The sequence below is a fragment of the Haemorhous mexicanus genome, chromosome 5 (genome assembly GCF_027477595.1).
Source record: "Haemorhous mexicanus isolate bHaeMex1 chromosome 5, bHaeMex1.pri, whole genome shotgun sequence".
In the NCBI taxonomy this organism is placed as follows: Eukaryota; Metazoa; Chordata; class Aves; order Passeriformes; family Fringillidae; genus Haemorhous; species Haemorhous mexicanus.
This window is the reverse complement of record NC_082345.1, coordinates 66,038,002-66,055,475: the sequence shown is the minus strand read 5'-3', so window position 1 is coordinate 66,055,475 and position 17,474 is coordinate 66,038,002. Positions and strand designations below refer to the sequence as shown.

Here is a 17,474-nt window from a genome sequence, read left to right as displayed (position 1 = left end):
TAAAGGAATTACTCTCCAGACACCATAAGGAGGCCTATTGAAGATGATATTTAATAATAAGTGAAAAAATTTTGTACTTCAGAAACAGCATCTTGGACCTAGATTTCTGTTTCATATAAGAGCCTGCTAGGGTTTTGCATACATTTTGAGCTTCTGAAAATATCTTAAAAATTAGAATTAATGGCCAGATTTCAAACAAAAATATACAGTGTTTCAAGCCAGGAAAGAAAGAGAGAATGGTCAAAACACACGGACATTTTTTCAACTTCTGTACTTCCTCTTCCATGTTGCCAGTATGCATTGGGTTTACTTATAAACTGGAAATGACCCTACTATCTTAAAAACTTTTTGCAGAATTATATGGACATAAAAATACAACAAATTCACATCCAATACATGACATGCATACTCCATGCTTCTCTCTTGGCTTTCTTACAGACAGGTTTATGTTTTGGGATTTTGTTTGTTTGGTTTTGTGGTTGGGTTTGGGGTTTTTTTGTGTTAATTGATGCTGAACTGATGTTATTTCTCAGTACAGCTACTGTGGTAGCAGTACAGAGCTAACTATTAACTCAGTTAAAGTCATTTTATGCTCTTTTACATTTTTCCACTAACAAGTCTAGTTGAAAAAGGGTACGATGGAAATGTCAAAAAGATTACAAAATTTATTATAAGTCTGTCTTACTGTTTGTTAATAAAAAAGATAAACAGCAGCATGCAGACTAAATCTGTGAAGCTGGATTATTTTATTCCATTACTGTGTGTCCTTCTCAAAATATGATTTTTCTTAATTCATTTAAACATAGGTTTTTGTTGACTTTTTTCCCAGACTTTATCATGCAGAGAAGATTTCAAACACCAATCTAGTGTTCATTATTAGTGACAGCCAACTGCTGTGCCGTTCCTGTGACCCAAAGCCACTGATGCAAGCGGAGAAGCCGGGTATCCTTTAAAAATCATGTTATTTAGTAGTGTGGATTGATTTTTGGCTATGGGATACTGGAATCTATCTGGGGAGAAATGAACCACTTATCTATGTTATTACCATGGTAGCCACTGGAAGTAGCAGGTATTTGTGGGTGGTATCACAAACCATGTGAAGCAGCAGTCATTGAGGTAGAGAGCAAAGCTGGTATTTGTGAGAATTTAGACAGAAATGGGCTCTCAGGAACTTAATGAAGTTTCAAAAAAGCAGATACGAAATCTTGGGCCCTGGACAGAATAATTGCCCAGCTGGACAGGCTAGGGACAGAGTGACAGAAAGATTTGCAGAAAAAAGCTGGAGGTTCATGGTAGGCAAGAAGTTGACTGGGAGTTGGCGTGCAGAGAAGTGGGCTGGTCACATCCCAGGCTATGACAGAAAGAGTGCAGTCAGCAGACTGGGAGAACTGATCCATCCCAACTTCAGCACTAGTGAGACCACATCTGGAGTTCTGTGTGCTTCCCAGAACCACACTGGCATACAGGAGGGAGTCTAGGGGAGGGCCATAAATGAGGTTGGCATCTGGGAGCACAAGCAAGGGAAGTCTGAGCGTCCTGGGTTTGTTCGACCTTAAGAAAAGACAAGGGTGTGTCTGTCTAGAGAAATAACAAAAAAAAAGGTCAGGATAAGAGTGTTTAGTCATGAAAAGTTGAGATGCTGCATCTTGGTTAGTTGATGAAGGCGCTTTATGTGGCACACACTTTGTGTGCCAGTGTCAAAGAAAAGTTTACTTCTTGTGGTAACTGCATCAGCCATCAAAGGCTAGAGTTCATCCACCTGTACAGAATTTCTTCAGAGCTGGCTGGAGACATAGGTGGTTTATGTGCTATGCAGACTTCTTGCAGCACAAGCATTTAAGTTAAAAGCAAGTGAAAGACCATTTTAATTTACAACCACCTTCATGCCAATCTCTCTGCTTTAGCCTGTTCATTGCAGTAGAGAACTGTAGGTGATGGTGATGGAAATCCATAAAACCAATATACACATTCTAGGTCAGGAGAAATTCACCTCAGCCATTCTCTTCTACGTAGGCTTGAGGACAGCGTGCCAGAAGTGGTAAATCAAACCATAATTTGGATTACTGTGACAGAACAAGGAAAACAATTAGTAATACCTCTGTCCACGTCAGGAAGTTAGTTGAGACAGCCTCTCCCACTCCTGAAAGAAAAGCAGATGGTGATACAGATGACTGTGTTTCTTTGGCACAAGCAATGCATTCATTGCCACATTAATAAAACTGGAATTCCATCCACGCTTGGGCTGAAAAGGAAGTTACATTGGGGTGTCATCAGAGAACTATGTAAACTTAGCCTAATATTCTAATTGGCTTCAGTCCATGACAGTTTGATCAACTGTTTGTGCTGTCTGAATTTATGGACAGCACTCTCTGTAGAAAATGAAGCATGATGGATTGGAAGGGGCACATGACTTGCATTTCCCTGTGGAGCCCAAAACTACTAGAAAGAAGTAAATTACCTAAAATGGCAGTCAAAACAGCTGGGGGGGCTTATATTGACTAAAAGAACTGTTTTATTTTTGTTCAACTATGCAGTACTGAGCTATTCAATTCTTTTCTGTAGCTAAGGTACATAGTGAAATGCAGATGTAGCATAAGATCACCCAAGCAGACAAAATGACCTTTGGGTGCCATTTAGATGATTATTATTACACTTTGCTTCCTTTTGGCTGGTACAGCTTTGCTTATGCAGTCTCTTGGATCATTTTTGTGCTTCAACTTTCCTTTCAGTTGAGCCACAGCTGAGAAAAGGGGAGATGAGTCTGATAATATCTGAATGAAGGCAAATGCAGATCTGCAGAAATAAATTCCCCATCATCTTGCCTTTTCTTTGCTTTGGCCTCTCCACTTGTTGCACTGAAGCTGCTGTACTACTCCATGGTAGTGCATGAACAAGATTTCTTCAAGTGTAAATTAGAGCTACTAAGATAAGTTCTGGCACTTTATTCTTTTAATAGCTTTAAAATGTGTCCTAGCTGGAGTGGAATAAAAAAAAAAAAGGCTTAGAAAATGAAGGGCAATATAAGCAGATTTCACCAGAAGGCTGTTTTGCAGTTTTCCATATCCATGCCTTTCAAGTCAGCTGCAATGACTTGTGCCCCTCATGAGCCAGTGGCACATGTGAAGTACAGTGTGAAGGACACTTTAACACCAGCAATTACAGATTTCAGAGATGTGAGCTAAAGCAGTTCCTCATATATTCAGTTTGCTAATTAATAGCATTCACTGCTCCCCTTTCTCTCCTGCTGTTCTGCTGGTAGTATGGACAGCATTTTCTCTGTCTGCTTTCATCACTGAAATGCTAATGGGATCTCAGTAGTTCTCCTGTCATTTACTACAAAGCCTACAGTGGCACAATATTTTCTATATTTGGGGTAATATAAGTGTACCTATAATAGAGAGAGCAGTTTTTATAGGCTTTCACTGCTATGTTCAACCTGTATATGACATTATTTTTCCAAAAAAGTTTCATTGCTTTTACTGTGTATCTTCATTATGGCAGAGTAACTCAGTGGTAACAAAAACTATAAGTAATCAGCACCATTGAAAGTTTATTGCTTTATGAAATATTTTCTGAAATACTTATGCAATGATAAAAAAAGCAATACAGAAAATGTTGAAGAAACTCAGCTTTTATTTCTGTTTATGGTTCTGAAAATATTCTAAAAAGTTCTGAAGGAGTTTTATTTTCTTGATTATAGCAGTATAAAAAGAGGTATTTCATTTTGATTTATCTAAATAGTTGGGTTGGGTTTCTTGAATTTAAACAAGCGAGTATGAATATTATTTCAGCACTATCTGAATTAGCATATGTCTTCTCTCCTGCCATAAAAATAAAAACAGAATGTTGGTCCTGCTCATATACAATGCATGAAAAACAGTGACACTCCTTAACCAGAAAAACAGATGAGGGCCCAAATCCATGTGAAATGGTCAAACAACCGAGATACAGAAAGGGTCCCGAAATCTGTTTTGATGAAGCCAAACAGGTAAAATTGAAGTTGTAAGACTTTAAGACTTCCTTTAAAAACAATTGTAGAGCAGCTTTAGATGATCAGGGAAAACTGTGTTTAAATGTTCCTTGGTGCCTGGTAACCTTTTTATCACTAAACATACTGTTCACTCTAGACCATAGCTGCTTTATTTCTATTAACATAAACTTAACAGCTGCTTTCTTATCTGCCTGTCCTATGACCATTGCACTTTCACACATGATTCCACTAAAGTATCCTCAGTGAGTGTAAAACTGCTGGGTTTTATTTGGTACCATACTCTGTATGCTGCTGTGAAATTCACTTCTTCAATGGCTTGCACAAGTATACAATAATCTTGGCTTAGAGGTAGTATTTTTATAACAATGTTTCCAATTATTATTTAAAGTATTGTTAAATTATTTGAATTTTATATATGGTCTAGGACATTGTTTCCAAATTGCAACTTGTACTGCCTTTAGGTCATGTTCTTAGCAGGTTTAAAAGTGCATTGCTTTACTGAAATCACCAAAGCTTATGCTGTTTGATACTTCTGTGTTGAATGCATTAGTTTTGAAGAGAAGAATTATAACTATGCCACATATCTGGACTATTTTTAATATTATTTCTATGTTACGTTTCAAAAATACAAAAGAGATTATGCTGAATTCAAGTTGTTCAGAATAAATCTCATGGCAAATAGTACTGAACAAGGAATTGCCTGGCATTAGTTACAATAAAAAAAATTATAAATGCATTTTCAATGCCTCATGCAATTCTGCAATTTCTGCAGGGGAAAGATTGTCCCAAACCAGTGCATTTAGTTGCCTATAACTGTTGTATACCAAAATTTGTTCCAGTATGTTCTCTGCTTTTCTTGCAATGGGGCACAATTACTGAGATGTCAGTAGTATTTAAAAAGTTTAGAGAATTTGTATTCAATGCATTTTTCTAGTAAACAAATTTTTTCTTAAAGAGGAAGTCTTCTTACTGGCTAATATTAAATAAAGTTGAAAACCCATCCAAAAGCTATCCAGCCATTGTAAATAATCCAAATGATCCTGATATGATTGTGTGTGAAAGTACAACTCTTGCTCACTAGCTTGATGTGCTGATCAATGTGTAAGTCATGTGTTTTGTAACAGTGGATTGTTTTGATTAAGTTTATTTGCAAAATTTGCTGTGAATCTCTTGCTCTTGGGTGGATGCTTTCACATTAACTCTGCTAACTGCCAGCAATCTGCATGATATCTCATCTTGTATGTCTTTTTTTCTGTGTTTTCTTTCCTTTCCTCTACTTGCTACTTTGCCCGTTATTAATAGGATCAGCCTATATGCACAACGAGTCGTGCCTCTGCCATGATGTCCGCTCCTATCTTCATTTTTCTGCAAGTTTTCATGTGGTGTGGATGGTCAGTTACTTTCTCTAATTTTTTGTTTTGTTCTTGGCTTAAAAAATTAGCAGACTCTTTTACTTACTGAGCATACAAAAGAAAACAGAATGGAGTCGCAAAAGCAACAATCTGGAGTAAATTACTGTTGCAATAGTAAGGGAAATTAAATATGAAAAAAACCTGTCTGGAGCCTTATAAATCACAATTACTAAACATGAGGGCCTCTCCCATAGAACATACAAAGACAGGGGAACCTGTTGGATTTATATGGTTGGCTCTTTGAGATTGCACATGTACCAGCTGAGTCCACCTCCTTCACTTTGAAGAATTTTTCCCTTGTCCTTGTTAAGATGAACAGAAGAAGAAATTTTTTTCACAGAGCAAAATAAAGATACAAAGCAAATAGAAGAGACAGCATACTTGTGAAAGTAAAGCTTTACTTAGGGGTGGCAAGGGTGAGTGTAATGCGTGAGTGTTGCTTTTGAGAAGAGTAAGGAGTTTTCACTGCATTCAAATGAACTCAACAGTTCACGATGGAAAATAATGATGTGCATCAGTTTGGTTGAACTAGGAATTCAATAAAAGAATATTTTTTTTACTTCCTAATTTTTGGCGACCTAAATAGATTAATTGCCTGATTACAGCACGAGGTGAGGTTTTGCTTCTGATTAACTATGTAAGTTCCTGTATATTGACCAAATGCAGACTCTGGGGCTTCAAACTAAAGCCTTGGCAATGAGGCTGTGCTGCATTTGATGGGGTGGGGCTGCATCAGGAGTCACTGTGCAAGTGACATGTCTGCAAGAGAACTGCTGAGCTAGAGAGCAAAAAATGTGTGTCCGAAGGGGGGTCTGATCAACAATGTTCTGAAAACCACTAGAGGGAGATACTCACATGTCTTTCAAAGTAAAGCAAACTGAGGCAGAACTGAAAGCTTGCAGGGCATTTTCCAGAGTTAGTGTAATGAAATATTGAAAATTAATGAAATATTGAAATTAACTGAAATTTAGAACAGTTATTTTCACAGTATTTATATTCTCTCTATATTTAAGGGAAGTTTCAATTAATGTATCTTGAATGTAAATGAAAAAAAATCTTTAAATTCGTTTGACAGTTTATTTTTTTAGTAATTTTGAAGTTTCTTATTCTGTATTTAAAGGATGTACTTTCTTGCAAACTTAGGAACTTGCACAACCATGGCAAAAGGTTGTAGGGAAAGGTCAAAGGCCTTTCTTTAAGCCAGTAGTATTTCACATTAAAATCTAGATTAGCATCTCATGTTCTTGCTCATGCAATTTGCTCTGCACATAGCTTTCTTTAATTAAAAAGCTACAGTCCAGTGTACATAAAGCAGCAGAGACTCACCTTGAGCTGAATTCTTTATGCCCAAAATGTGCTTTTTACTGAAGGTGGGAAACACCCAGAATATAATTTTAGCTGATAAGCTTTTGGCAGCAGAAAGTTATAAAGGAAATTTTGTTCATCCACCTTGTTTCTAATAACTTTGTGATTTTGGAAATGGGTTCTCTCTGGACATTAATCTGTGTAGTTATATTAAAATCACTGAAGCCAACAGAGATACAATCCAGCTGATCAGGTTCACTAACCTAACAGGTTTTTTTTACTTTTCATCAAGGATAACAAAATAGTCATTATCACTGCCTCAAACGGCTTGCTCTTACTTTGTACATGCACACTGGTTTTGTTTGCCATGCCTGAGAATAGAGAAAATAAGTGTACAGGATTTTAGCCCCCACTGGGAATGTCTTACTTCCATCAGCTTCCAGGTATGTCAGTGGGAGCTTTGAGGGCGATCAGCAGCCCAGGCAACTGGATACATCCCTGTGGAATTGCCTGTGTCCCCAGCCTGTGCATGGGGAGCTCTACACCTTTGACAGCTTTGTCTGGTAGTCCAGACAAAGGAGGGTCACCCAAAATTTGTGAATGACCATGCATTGAAACTAGAAATTACTTTTGAGTAAAAGCAAAGGTGTTCACAATGTAATGTGAAACATTTAAAATCCACGCTTATAAAAAGATATGACTGAGGTAATCCATTGGTATCAAAAGCCACATCAAAAGTTCTTTGGGCAGATGTTTTACCCTTTTATAAGTCAGAGTAGCACAGTAGGTTCTGATGAATTATTATCATTTAAAATCAAAGTTTTAGTACATGAAGTAGTTATAGTGCACTTTCAAGTGCACTAAAGGAGTCACATGTTTATAGCCTTAGCATATACATGTATATATGTATTTATAGTTCCAAGTGTATTTTAAAACCTTGGGCTGGCAATGTCTTCAAGGAAATGCTGATATGTAGCAATGAATATGTTGTTTTGATACTTAAAAATGAAGGTATGGTTTTATAAAAGCATTTATTTCCATTCTGAAAGTGCTGAACAATTTTCATGGTATGTGATGCTGTAGAACAGCCTTACCTGGAGTTGTCATAGCAAGGCATGACATGAAGAAGATGACATTTGGGTTTGACACGTCTCTGCCTCAAGCATGCAAAAAAATTTGATGTAATGAATGCAAGAAATTTCTCATGAACTTCTGATGAAATGAAAGCAGCCTACAACAATTCTTTCCAATTTCTTTTACAAGTCTCTCTTTCTTCAAAGAGAATTTATACACAGACATAATTTTGAAGGCAACAAAGAGAGGACATCCCCAGCTGATCTGTTATTCAGGATTTGTGTGATTAATGTCCTGGGCTGGAAAATTTCAGTGAAACTGCTTAAAAATAGTTCAGTGTCTAATTGCACTAGAAGAGGTAAAGATAAGATAATGTAAAGAGAAGATAAAAAAATGCTGTATATCTTTGTTATGAGATACTTTAGAAGAAATCTCAAAAATAACATTAACATGAAACAGCTGAAGTTTTTTTTTAAAGCTCAAGAAGAGGTGAAGTGTTTTTAAAAAAGGCATTTTGAAGATCATTCGAAACTGACATTTTTCTCAATCTGGTTTTAAATTGGGGATGGAATCCCACTTATTTTAAGGGGACTGTTGGTTGGTTTAATTCATATAAATAAATACATAATCAGACTTTGTCCTCTTTTTCATGTTATATTTTCACATTTCCTGTAGTTTTGACAACAGTGAGAGCACAGAAGAAAATTGCAGTTTGAAATTCTGCGAGGAAAAAAATTAATTTAGAAAGGATTTACTGTACCTTCTTTGCCACTACTATTTTTGTTTTAGCTTAGGACACAAAAAAAAATTAACTGATTCCAGAGACAATATTTAGAAATTGTTCTTGGCAGAACTGCTGGTTTACCACTGCAAATTGGTCTACAAACCTCAGAAATTTAATGTGGCTTTGATCAACATGAGGTTAAAATCTCACTGAGCTTGAAATATGTATGTAAACCTTGTGTATTTTTGTGTAGTGCAGTTTAATGTTGTCGTTCATAATAAGACAATGCCTGTCCTGCATCAGGCTTCCAAGATATTCTCTACTATTGTGAATTGTGAATCCTTTAAAAACTTCTCTGTGTACTCTTAGGGAGAGGGAAAAAAAGATACCAAAATACTTCATCTCAACCCAATAGGAATATTACATTTTATGACTCATGAATGTAAGAGTGGTTGAGAAATTGTGGCGTGGTTAAAAAAAAACCTCATAGAGCAAATAGAAAAGATTGGAAGGTATTTTCAAAAAGATGTGGTGGTAGGAGTAATTTATCAACAGAATTTGCAATATTTGGTCTAATGCAAGATGATGTAAGCTGAGTCCTGTATAACTCTATATGTGGAGGCCTACTTGCTATACTGGATGCCATTTTCACTATAAAGGTATTTTCCCTTCATGTTAAGAAAAAAAAAAATTTAAGACCTTCAGTTTACTACTTATACTCTCCAGACATCTCCTGTCTGTTGGAAATTTTAAATCTCCTGATTTGCTTTCAACTCTTTCTTCAATGATGACTCTTCTAAGTAATTTCAGTGATAAGAATAATAAATACCAAGAGGTATTCACCATTCACTGAATTCATGTGAGAGGAAACCTTTACTGATAATTCTGTTTTTAATTGTAGTCACTGTGAGGAAGAAGCAACAGGGTTATTTTTAAGTGCTTTATATAGAAATAAAGCTGCAGGACAAGACACAATGCAGATGCAAATAGTGACAGAGCCAAACTAAATAAACCAGAATGTTCAGTGCATCTTGAAATCTTAGCATCCTAGCACAAATCTGGTGCAGCACAATTCACTTAGGACTTCTTGTTGACCAGAAACCTTAGGAATTTTGAACTTGTAGAGTGCAATCAACCAAAAAGAAATAAAAGCAAAAACCAACCAAACCGAAACAATGACAACAAACCCAAACAAAACAAAAAGCCTAAGCCAAAACTATACATCTAAATTATAAAGCTAACACATGATAGAGATATGTCTGGAAAAAGCTACTATTAGTAAAGAATGACAACCAACATGAGGTATTTGCTTTAGGACAACATGAATTTTTATTTCTTTCTAAGGAAATTGAATTCTATTATTTGGGTTTTTTTTTTTTTTGGCTTGGGATTGTTGGGGCTTTTTGCATCCAAGTTTCTAAAGGAGACTCTTGGTGAATGCTATAATTCCTGATAATGTACTGAGTCTATTTTGTCTGCTTTATCTGATTTTCCATATTTTTTCCCAAACTGTTTTGGAAACCTACCAGCTTTAAAGAATGCATTGTGTGCAGAATAAATAACATTAAAATTCTCACCCATTAAAGCTGGTGTAAAGAACTCATTGAAGGCCTTTCCTCTGCCCTGCAATTTCCAAATTCTGTCTTTACACATCTGTTATGAAGGAGTTGCCCTAAAATCATATTTGGCTTTGTGGTTTTAATTTAGTCAAAAAATTTCTATTATCATTTTGGTGTATTCTGCAAAGAGGTTACAAAGAACCACTTTATTCCCCCCCATCCATTTCCTGTTTATATCTGATCTGCCATTTTTATGTACTTTCTTGTTCTTGCCCATTTGAGTAAACTTGATGTCCTGCATTGCTATTCTTACAAAGCTGGGAAGTTTTGCTTAAGGAAAGCAAAATTTGCTTAAGGAAACTTGCTAATAAAGGTTGTTTATTGACTCTTTCTTATTTATCATGATTGTACTTTTTACAGACACACACACACCCCCCAGCCTTGTCTGGGGAATATTAAGTATTAATTGCATATGCCTCAGTGGCATGTCAGTCTGAACCTAGAGCTTTTCCCTGGCTGTTGGCTTTCCTCTGCTTTCTCTTATATATTTTTTTAACAATTTCTGTGCCAGCAACCAGTCTGTCACTGTTCAGATTCAGTTGTCTGTCCTTCCCTGCACATATTGCTCCTGTTCAAGAAGTTTCCTCCGTTGCTAATATACCTAAATTCCTTTCCACCTACATTGTTTTCTTGCCCTTGGGGACTTGGAATCTTTTGGAATATGGAAAGTGTCTTTTTATACCATGGTTACAGAATACTGTGAAAACAAGAGAAAGACCAAATATTTTCAGCCTTCAGGGCTACCCATAAATCTCAGACTTCTCAGACAAAGTGGAAAGGGGAAAATTTTCCTGGTGTTTTAGGTACTAATAAGAGTTTGTATCAGTCTTGAGAAAAAAGGTTTAAGGTGTTACAGGCTCCAGAACAGGTATCAAACGTATTTCAGCCAGATTAATGAATAGGACCATCATGTTAAAGGTATTAAGCATTATAAGTAAAGAGAGACCAAAGATCAGCAATTAATGGTGGAGAGGAATGAGGAAGACTGGTGTGATTGCTGTGTGGCATAAGAAATAGTTACTGATGCATGACAGCAGTGCAGCTGAGAGAGAGCTTCTAACTGCATCAAGCATGTACAAGTAGTGCAATAGAAAATTTTCTTCTTGTACTTGAATAGAGCACCAGAGGCAGAAAAGGATTTTCATTCTCTCTGATCATATCTTCACCTCTAGACCATTATTCATTTTATTGTGCAATCATTTGATGAAATGGACATAAACATATTTTGGTATTTGTTTTCTTAACTTGAAAAGTTATCTGTTCTTCTATCTTTTCTCACAATAAAGTCATACTCAGAATATTAAAATGAATGCAATTTTAAGCAATATAGATGGTGTTTACTGGGGGCCCCAGGTATATTCCATAGCATTTCTTGATGGATGGTGTAAGTATCCCATCTAGTTCATAAGTTTGTGCTGTAAACCTTGAAAGTATTTAATCCTCCTGTGTTTATACTTGAAGCAATAGCGCCACTTTTTGTATCAAAATTCAGAGGAACTTCCAGGAATTCTTTTACTGTTATTTTAGCAAAATAACACATATAAGACCAAAAAGGATAGTTCAAAGTATTGAAAACTAAGCTGTAGATTACTTCTTAAGCAGCTTTCCTGTAATTAATAATAAATGATTTCTTGTCTTCTTGTCGACAGGAAGATTCGGCTGACTGCGGTGGGGCCTCTGGTCTGAGTCCATCACTGTGGTCTATGGTAGCAATTCAGCTGGTCCTGCTTTGGCTGTTATCTGGCAGCAGACACTGCCAGTTATGACCTTGCTAAACCAAAACCTGCATAACTGAATCGAGACCTGGCCAAAACAATAGCCTCAGTTCCATTTTCGAAAGGGTCAGCTACTGAGACAGCAGCAGAACAGCAGCGCTCGTGTCTGGTTATCGCGCGTTGTGAGACTCGTCGGGGCGCCACGATGCCTGCATGTTGGAGTGTCAGATCCTTAACTGTGTGTGAATGCTGCATCATCCACGCCGTCCAAACAGATTTCTGTACCTGCCCCACTGGGGAAAGCTAAAACCTTTTGTTTATTCATTTGTTTGTTGTTGTAATCTTGATGACTTCATGTAAAAGGGCTCCCCTAACAATAGCTTATGTATATGGTTTTCATTTCTTTTAAGCTTTGGATATCTTGAAGATTTATATTCTTTTACATGAACAGTTGTTTAAAAACCAAAAAAAAAAAAGAAAAAATACAAAGGAAAATGTTCTCCCCAATATACATTACTAGCACCACAATGGCTGCTTTCAACATCACTTTTGTCCAAACTTGTTGAGTAAAATGAAAATATTGGCCAGTCTTCACCAGGAGTTCAGCATGATTGGAATGCTTTATGATGAGTGGTTAATTTTCCAAAATGAATCCTAAAGCCAGCTAAGCTTTGGTAGGTTGATATTGTATGTAGAAAGGAAGGAAGGAAGAAAACTACTGTTTTTCAAAATACAAAGGTACTGGAGAGTGTAACTAAAAAAGTGATTTTCATCTTAAACTTGGTGTAATCTTCTGTCAGAAAAAAATTGTTAATTTCAATGTAATATTCACCTCTTTTTCACAATGCAGTTACATATAAAGCTAGTAGAAATTCTTCAAAGGCTGAAACAAAAATGCTTGTGAATAAAAAATGTCTTTGTGATATTTGAATGTTGGTTTCCAGGGGTATTTTGCATGATGATGATGCTAAGTTATTGTTTTTCAGTTTGTTTTCTTTGATGGTAGAGTATAGTTCATTGAAAAGATAACAGAGTGATTTTTGTATTGTGTGAGAAATTAAACATTGCAATGTGTTGCAATCAAATCATATTACATTATATTATGAAACAGAGCTCTGAATATACTGTGCAATGAAAAAGCTGAGAAAATAGGGTAAATATAACTATTGTAACAAAAGGGTTGAGGTGGATTTTTTACAGAATAGCGATCTCACATGAAAACCTGTGTACAGATATTTTAAGAATATAAAAATCAGATTTAACACATTTATTTTTGGAAGTATATGTTCTCTAAGGTTCATATCAGGTTCCCCCTTTGTTTCCTTCATATAAACCCACCCATAATATTAAAACTTATGCTGTTGCTATTTACTATTGAAAATAGCATATTTAACAGCAAAATGACCTGATTGCTGCAATTGGAAAAAATATAAACAAATGGGGAGCCTTGAATCTATATGTATGCACATTGATACTTGATTGTGAATAATAACTCTAGAAGTTGTTTTTATACAACCTCATTGGTGATACAGGTTGGTGCAGTAAATTACAATATTACAGTGTAGCATAGTGTTGATGCAAAATATGATTTGCGCTTTTTTTTCTAGTTTTCAGAACTAAACAGTATTGCAAGACAGCTAAACCAATGAATGTGCAACTGCTGGTATTGTACAGTTCTGCTAACAACTGCAATATGCAAATATTAATATGGCACAATACACAAGCTCTTTAAAAACTAAAAAAATGCAAATCATCGGTATGTATATGCTGGCAATTGATTGATATAATTTTGATCATGCCAAAAGCTTAAAAAAATGATTGGGCATGCATTAATATCCTATGAAAACTGAAGAAGCTACTCAAAGCCATGGCATGGCTTGAACGATCAGATATCTACTGTAGTTGTACTCATGGCTGGTTCATTGTTTTTCATGTACCTTGGCTCCAGCTATGTATTTTCACATGTCTGGAAATACAGTGAGTGAAAACCAGAAATCCTCACCTATTGTTCAGTGATAAAATCTAGATCTTAAAAAAAATATACCTAGCAATGTCATAGGGTTAAAAGTACAATTAACTGGTTTGGATGACTTCAAGTTCTCCTCAGGGAAGGTGAGCTAATGTTGATGATAAGGGTGAAGATAAACTTGGAGCTCTTCCTTCTAGTCATAGTGCTGTAGTTCTGTTCACTCTGCCACCAATTACCACTGATAAAAAATAATTGGTCTGAGTGTTTCTAATGCCAAGACTACATCCAGTGATTTTCCTTAATGTGGTCAATTGACATTTTATGGGAAGAGCAAGTTTTCTAGGATTAGGCCAATAATTACTGCACTCACTGCTTTTACTCTGAGGTTACTTTAAGTACTTGTTGGTTTGCATTGTGCTCTTTTAATTTCATGTTAGTATTATAAGTTCTCTATAGTTTTCACTTAGCTTCCCAAAAGAAACCCTTCATGGAGAAGTTGCACTGTTTAAAACACTCTGCCTTTGCTGGTAGGCCATATTGAGAGTTACTCAATAAGTATTTGATTAGAGTTTGTTGGAAGAAAGAAAGATGGCACAAATTCATGCTGCCACAGGAAACATCTGCGGCTTTTTCTCTCATCCCACTTCCCTTAGAGTGCTCAGATGCAAGAGGAGGGAGAAGCCCATGCCACACAGACACACAGCCCTCATGGGTGATCCAAAGAGGGAAATGTCCTTTGTTCCTCTCCTTTGCCCCTCTATAGGACCTGAAGAAATGTGTTTCTATATAAACATTTAGCTTTCCAGCTAACAGTATAACGTGGTATATAAACATTTAGCCAACATGATTCCCATCTTATTACTACTTTAGAAAGTAGTGAGTATTTTAAATACTTTGAAATTATGTATTAAATATATTCAAGTGATGGTCAAGACTTTTGTTTTAAATACCCCAATATCTGCAAAATGAAAAACATAGACTGAAAATGCAATCTGAACTTCAGCTATCTCAAAATGTCAATACCAGTGTGATAGAAATAACATGCATGAATAAATACAAATTCTCATGCAGAAAAATATCCTTATTCTCACAGTTCATCATAGTCATCTTCTCTTGTCTTTGAAAGAAGGAGCTTGATCCTAAAATTAAAATTAAGATTTTTTAAATATTATATACTGTGGTTTTTAAAGTAATATACAAGGCCCTGTTAATGGTTGCTCAACTCTAGCTTTATATAGCATGAAGGGAACTGTTGGGACAGGTTCAGGTCACAGAAGCCATGCAGTGTATTGTACATCTGAAAAGTAACCACCAGTAAAGTTGTTGCAGCATGGTACTGTGCAAAACATGATCTGAGGACTTAACATGAAAGGTTTCTTTCTAGTTTTTTTCTTTTAAACAACCAGCATTACTGCCGAAACACTGACCGTGGTCCATATTTGTAACAGGTTTTTAACATGACATAGCAGGTCTGATTGACAAGATTTTTAGGTCCTGTACCTTTAAGATTTTAGTATGATCTTTTTCATGTTTCTAATGCTTGAGGCTTTACTGCTTAACTTGACAAAAACAACAGTGTTGCTGCCATTTGTAAGTTTTCCTACAATATTCCTTTTATTAACTTAAAACCTGGCCTTACTGGTTTCAAATAGGCAGTATCCCTTTTAAGTGACCTTTGCAACCCAAGTGTTACTTGCTGTGGTTGAGAGCTTTTTGCTGTCACTGAAGAGACATTAAAACCTTTTTTTCCCATTAACACATAACAAACGTGCTTAGTACGACTTAATTCCAAAACACAAGCTCAGTACCACTGATCCAAAAATTCAGATGCTAGCACACTGGTTATTAAGAAATATATGAATGCCTTCAAGGCATTGCAATGCACTCGGGTGTTTTTGGAATGTCAACCTAAGGTGAAATCTTAATAACTCCTTTCTTAGGATAAATTTTACCCTAACTTCATCAGACATCCAAGCCTTTAACAAAGGCCACATTTCTTATGATTTTGTTTATACCACAATGTTAATATTGTTAATACTCATTGTACACTATTGTAAAAAGATTAAAACAAAGCATCTGAATACAATTCAAGACTTTTGAAAAGTTAGCCTCACCCTCTTCCCAGCTACTTGCATCTGTCCTGTTTATGGTTTAAAAGAAAAACATCATCTTGAAGAAATATTTCACTGAGGCTAAAGGGATACTGTCTTGTTCAGATGCCATGAAATTGCGATTGTGATCTGACAAAGCTGTCTTCTCTTCTTGTGTTGTATGGAATGTCTGGATCATGCTTTCTGGGATATTTTTATTGAAATGCTCAGTGTGCGTTTCTGCAAAAAAAGACTTGGTTGCTCTTACAAGGCAAGCAGGTCTTTCTCCCTTTTCTTGTGTTCTCTTGACACTTTTGTGGAACTTGACAAGCCTGGAAAAAAAATAATTTTTTTGTAAAAATTTGTACAATAATGTTATAAAAAGTTTATAATCCTACAACTGTTGTGTTAATTATCGTGCAAAAACAGTATATTCAGAATAAAAGTTTATCATTTAAAATCAACAACTATTTTATTGTTTATTCTGTATAATAAAAACATGTAAACAATGTTTACATTGTTTTCTATATAATACAACTTTATTTGCTATATAATACAACTGTGTTTCATATAATTTAACCTGAGTTTCTGGGGAGAGTGAAGACAGTGACTTTATGCAGGTCTTCGTGAGGTTAAGAGAAGGATACACAGCAACCTTCATTTCTGTTTCATTTGTGACTCTGAAAATTTAAAAAAAAAAAAAAAAGTGGGAAAAAAACCCCAAACAATGAAAACTGAGGGTCGGTAAAGCTCTCAATTAAATAGGAGTCTGACAGCTGAAGTATACCTGTTGTCTGAAACAATTGCTTTTGGAAGGGTTGCCATTTGCTAAATTAGAAACCCTGATAAAGTCCAAGGGTTCATTCACATGGAGAAGCAGAGAAAAATCAGATGGCTCAGATGGGTCCTGCCCAAGTTGTTGTCCCCACCTCTGATCAAATTTGAGTCATGATCCAGTCAGCTTCTGTACCACTGCTGTTCTTAGCTGAGGACTATAATTAAAGTGGATGTATGTACCTCAATAAACAGGCTTGGGGTGCTCAGGAGGTGCTTTGCTGGGTTTCAGACGTCCTGCAGGGGCACTGGCAATCTCTGTCTGAAGTGCAGGGCACAGAGCTGCAAGTAGCAGCTGCTTTAGAAGCCTGAATTTAATCCTTGACTGTGAGTGTGACACAGCCTAGAGAGAATGGCAGTTGTAAAATTCTGATGGGTTTACTGGATCCCTGAGGAGTAGATAAGAGAATAAGAAATCAAATGCAGATTCTAGTGTTGCAAAGTAATAGATCACCCATGTGGAAATGCTACAAGGCAGTGCATGACACTGTGCATCAACATCCAGAGATTACCAGCCTCAACTAGATTAAACATTGCTTCCTAACTACATGATTATCCCCACATGCTGAATGCACTCCTCCATGTTTTCTGTAGGCTGACTGCCACTGAGATGTAGAAATAAATAAATCTCCAAAATCTCTTTCTTGTACATGTTTAGTTTAATTGCTGTATTACAATGCACTAGTCATTAAGTAAAGGAGAAGACACTCTTGGACAACACAAGGTTTTTCCCCCACACTT

General features: G+C 36.1%; 1 protein-coding gene across 2 annotated transcripts in view; it reads left to right on the top strand.

The window, feature by feature from the left end:
• The window catches only part of CACNA2D1 (calcium voltage-gated channel auxiliary subunit alpha2delta 1), a 358,692-nt gene extending 342,326 nt beyond the window's left edge, over window positions 1-16,366 (top strand). For both annotated transcript variants that reach the window (XM_059847448.1, XM_059847449.1), the window contains 3 exons: window positions 830-942; window positions 3,906-3,988; window positions 11,775-16,366. In XM_059847448.1, the coding sequence (XP_059703431.1) occupies window positions 830-942; window positions 3,906-3,988; window positions 11,775-11,891 (313 nt within the window). In that variant the 3' untranslated portion in view covers window positions 11,892-16,366. The remainder of the gene's footprint in view (window positions 1-829; window positions 943-3,905; window positions 3,989-11,774) is intronic.
• The last annotated feature ends 1,108 nt before the right edge of the window (window positions 16,367-17,474 follow it).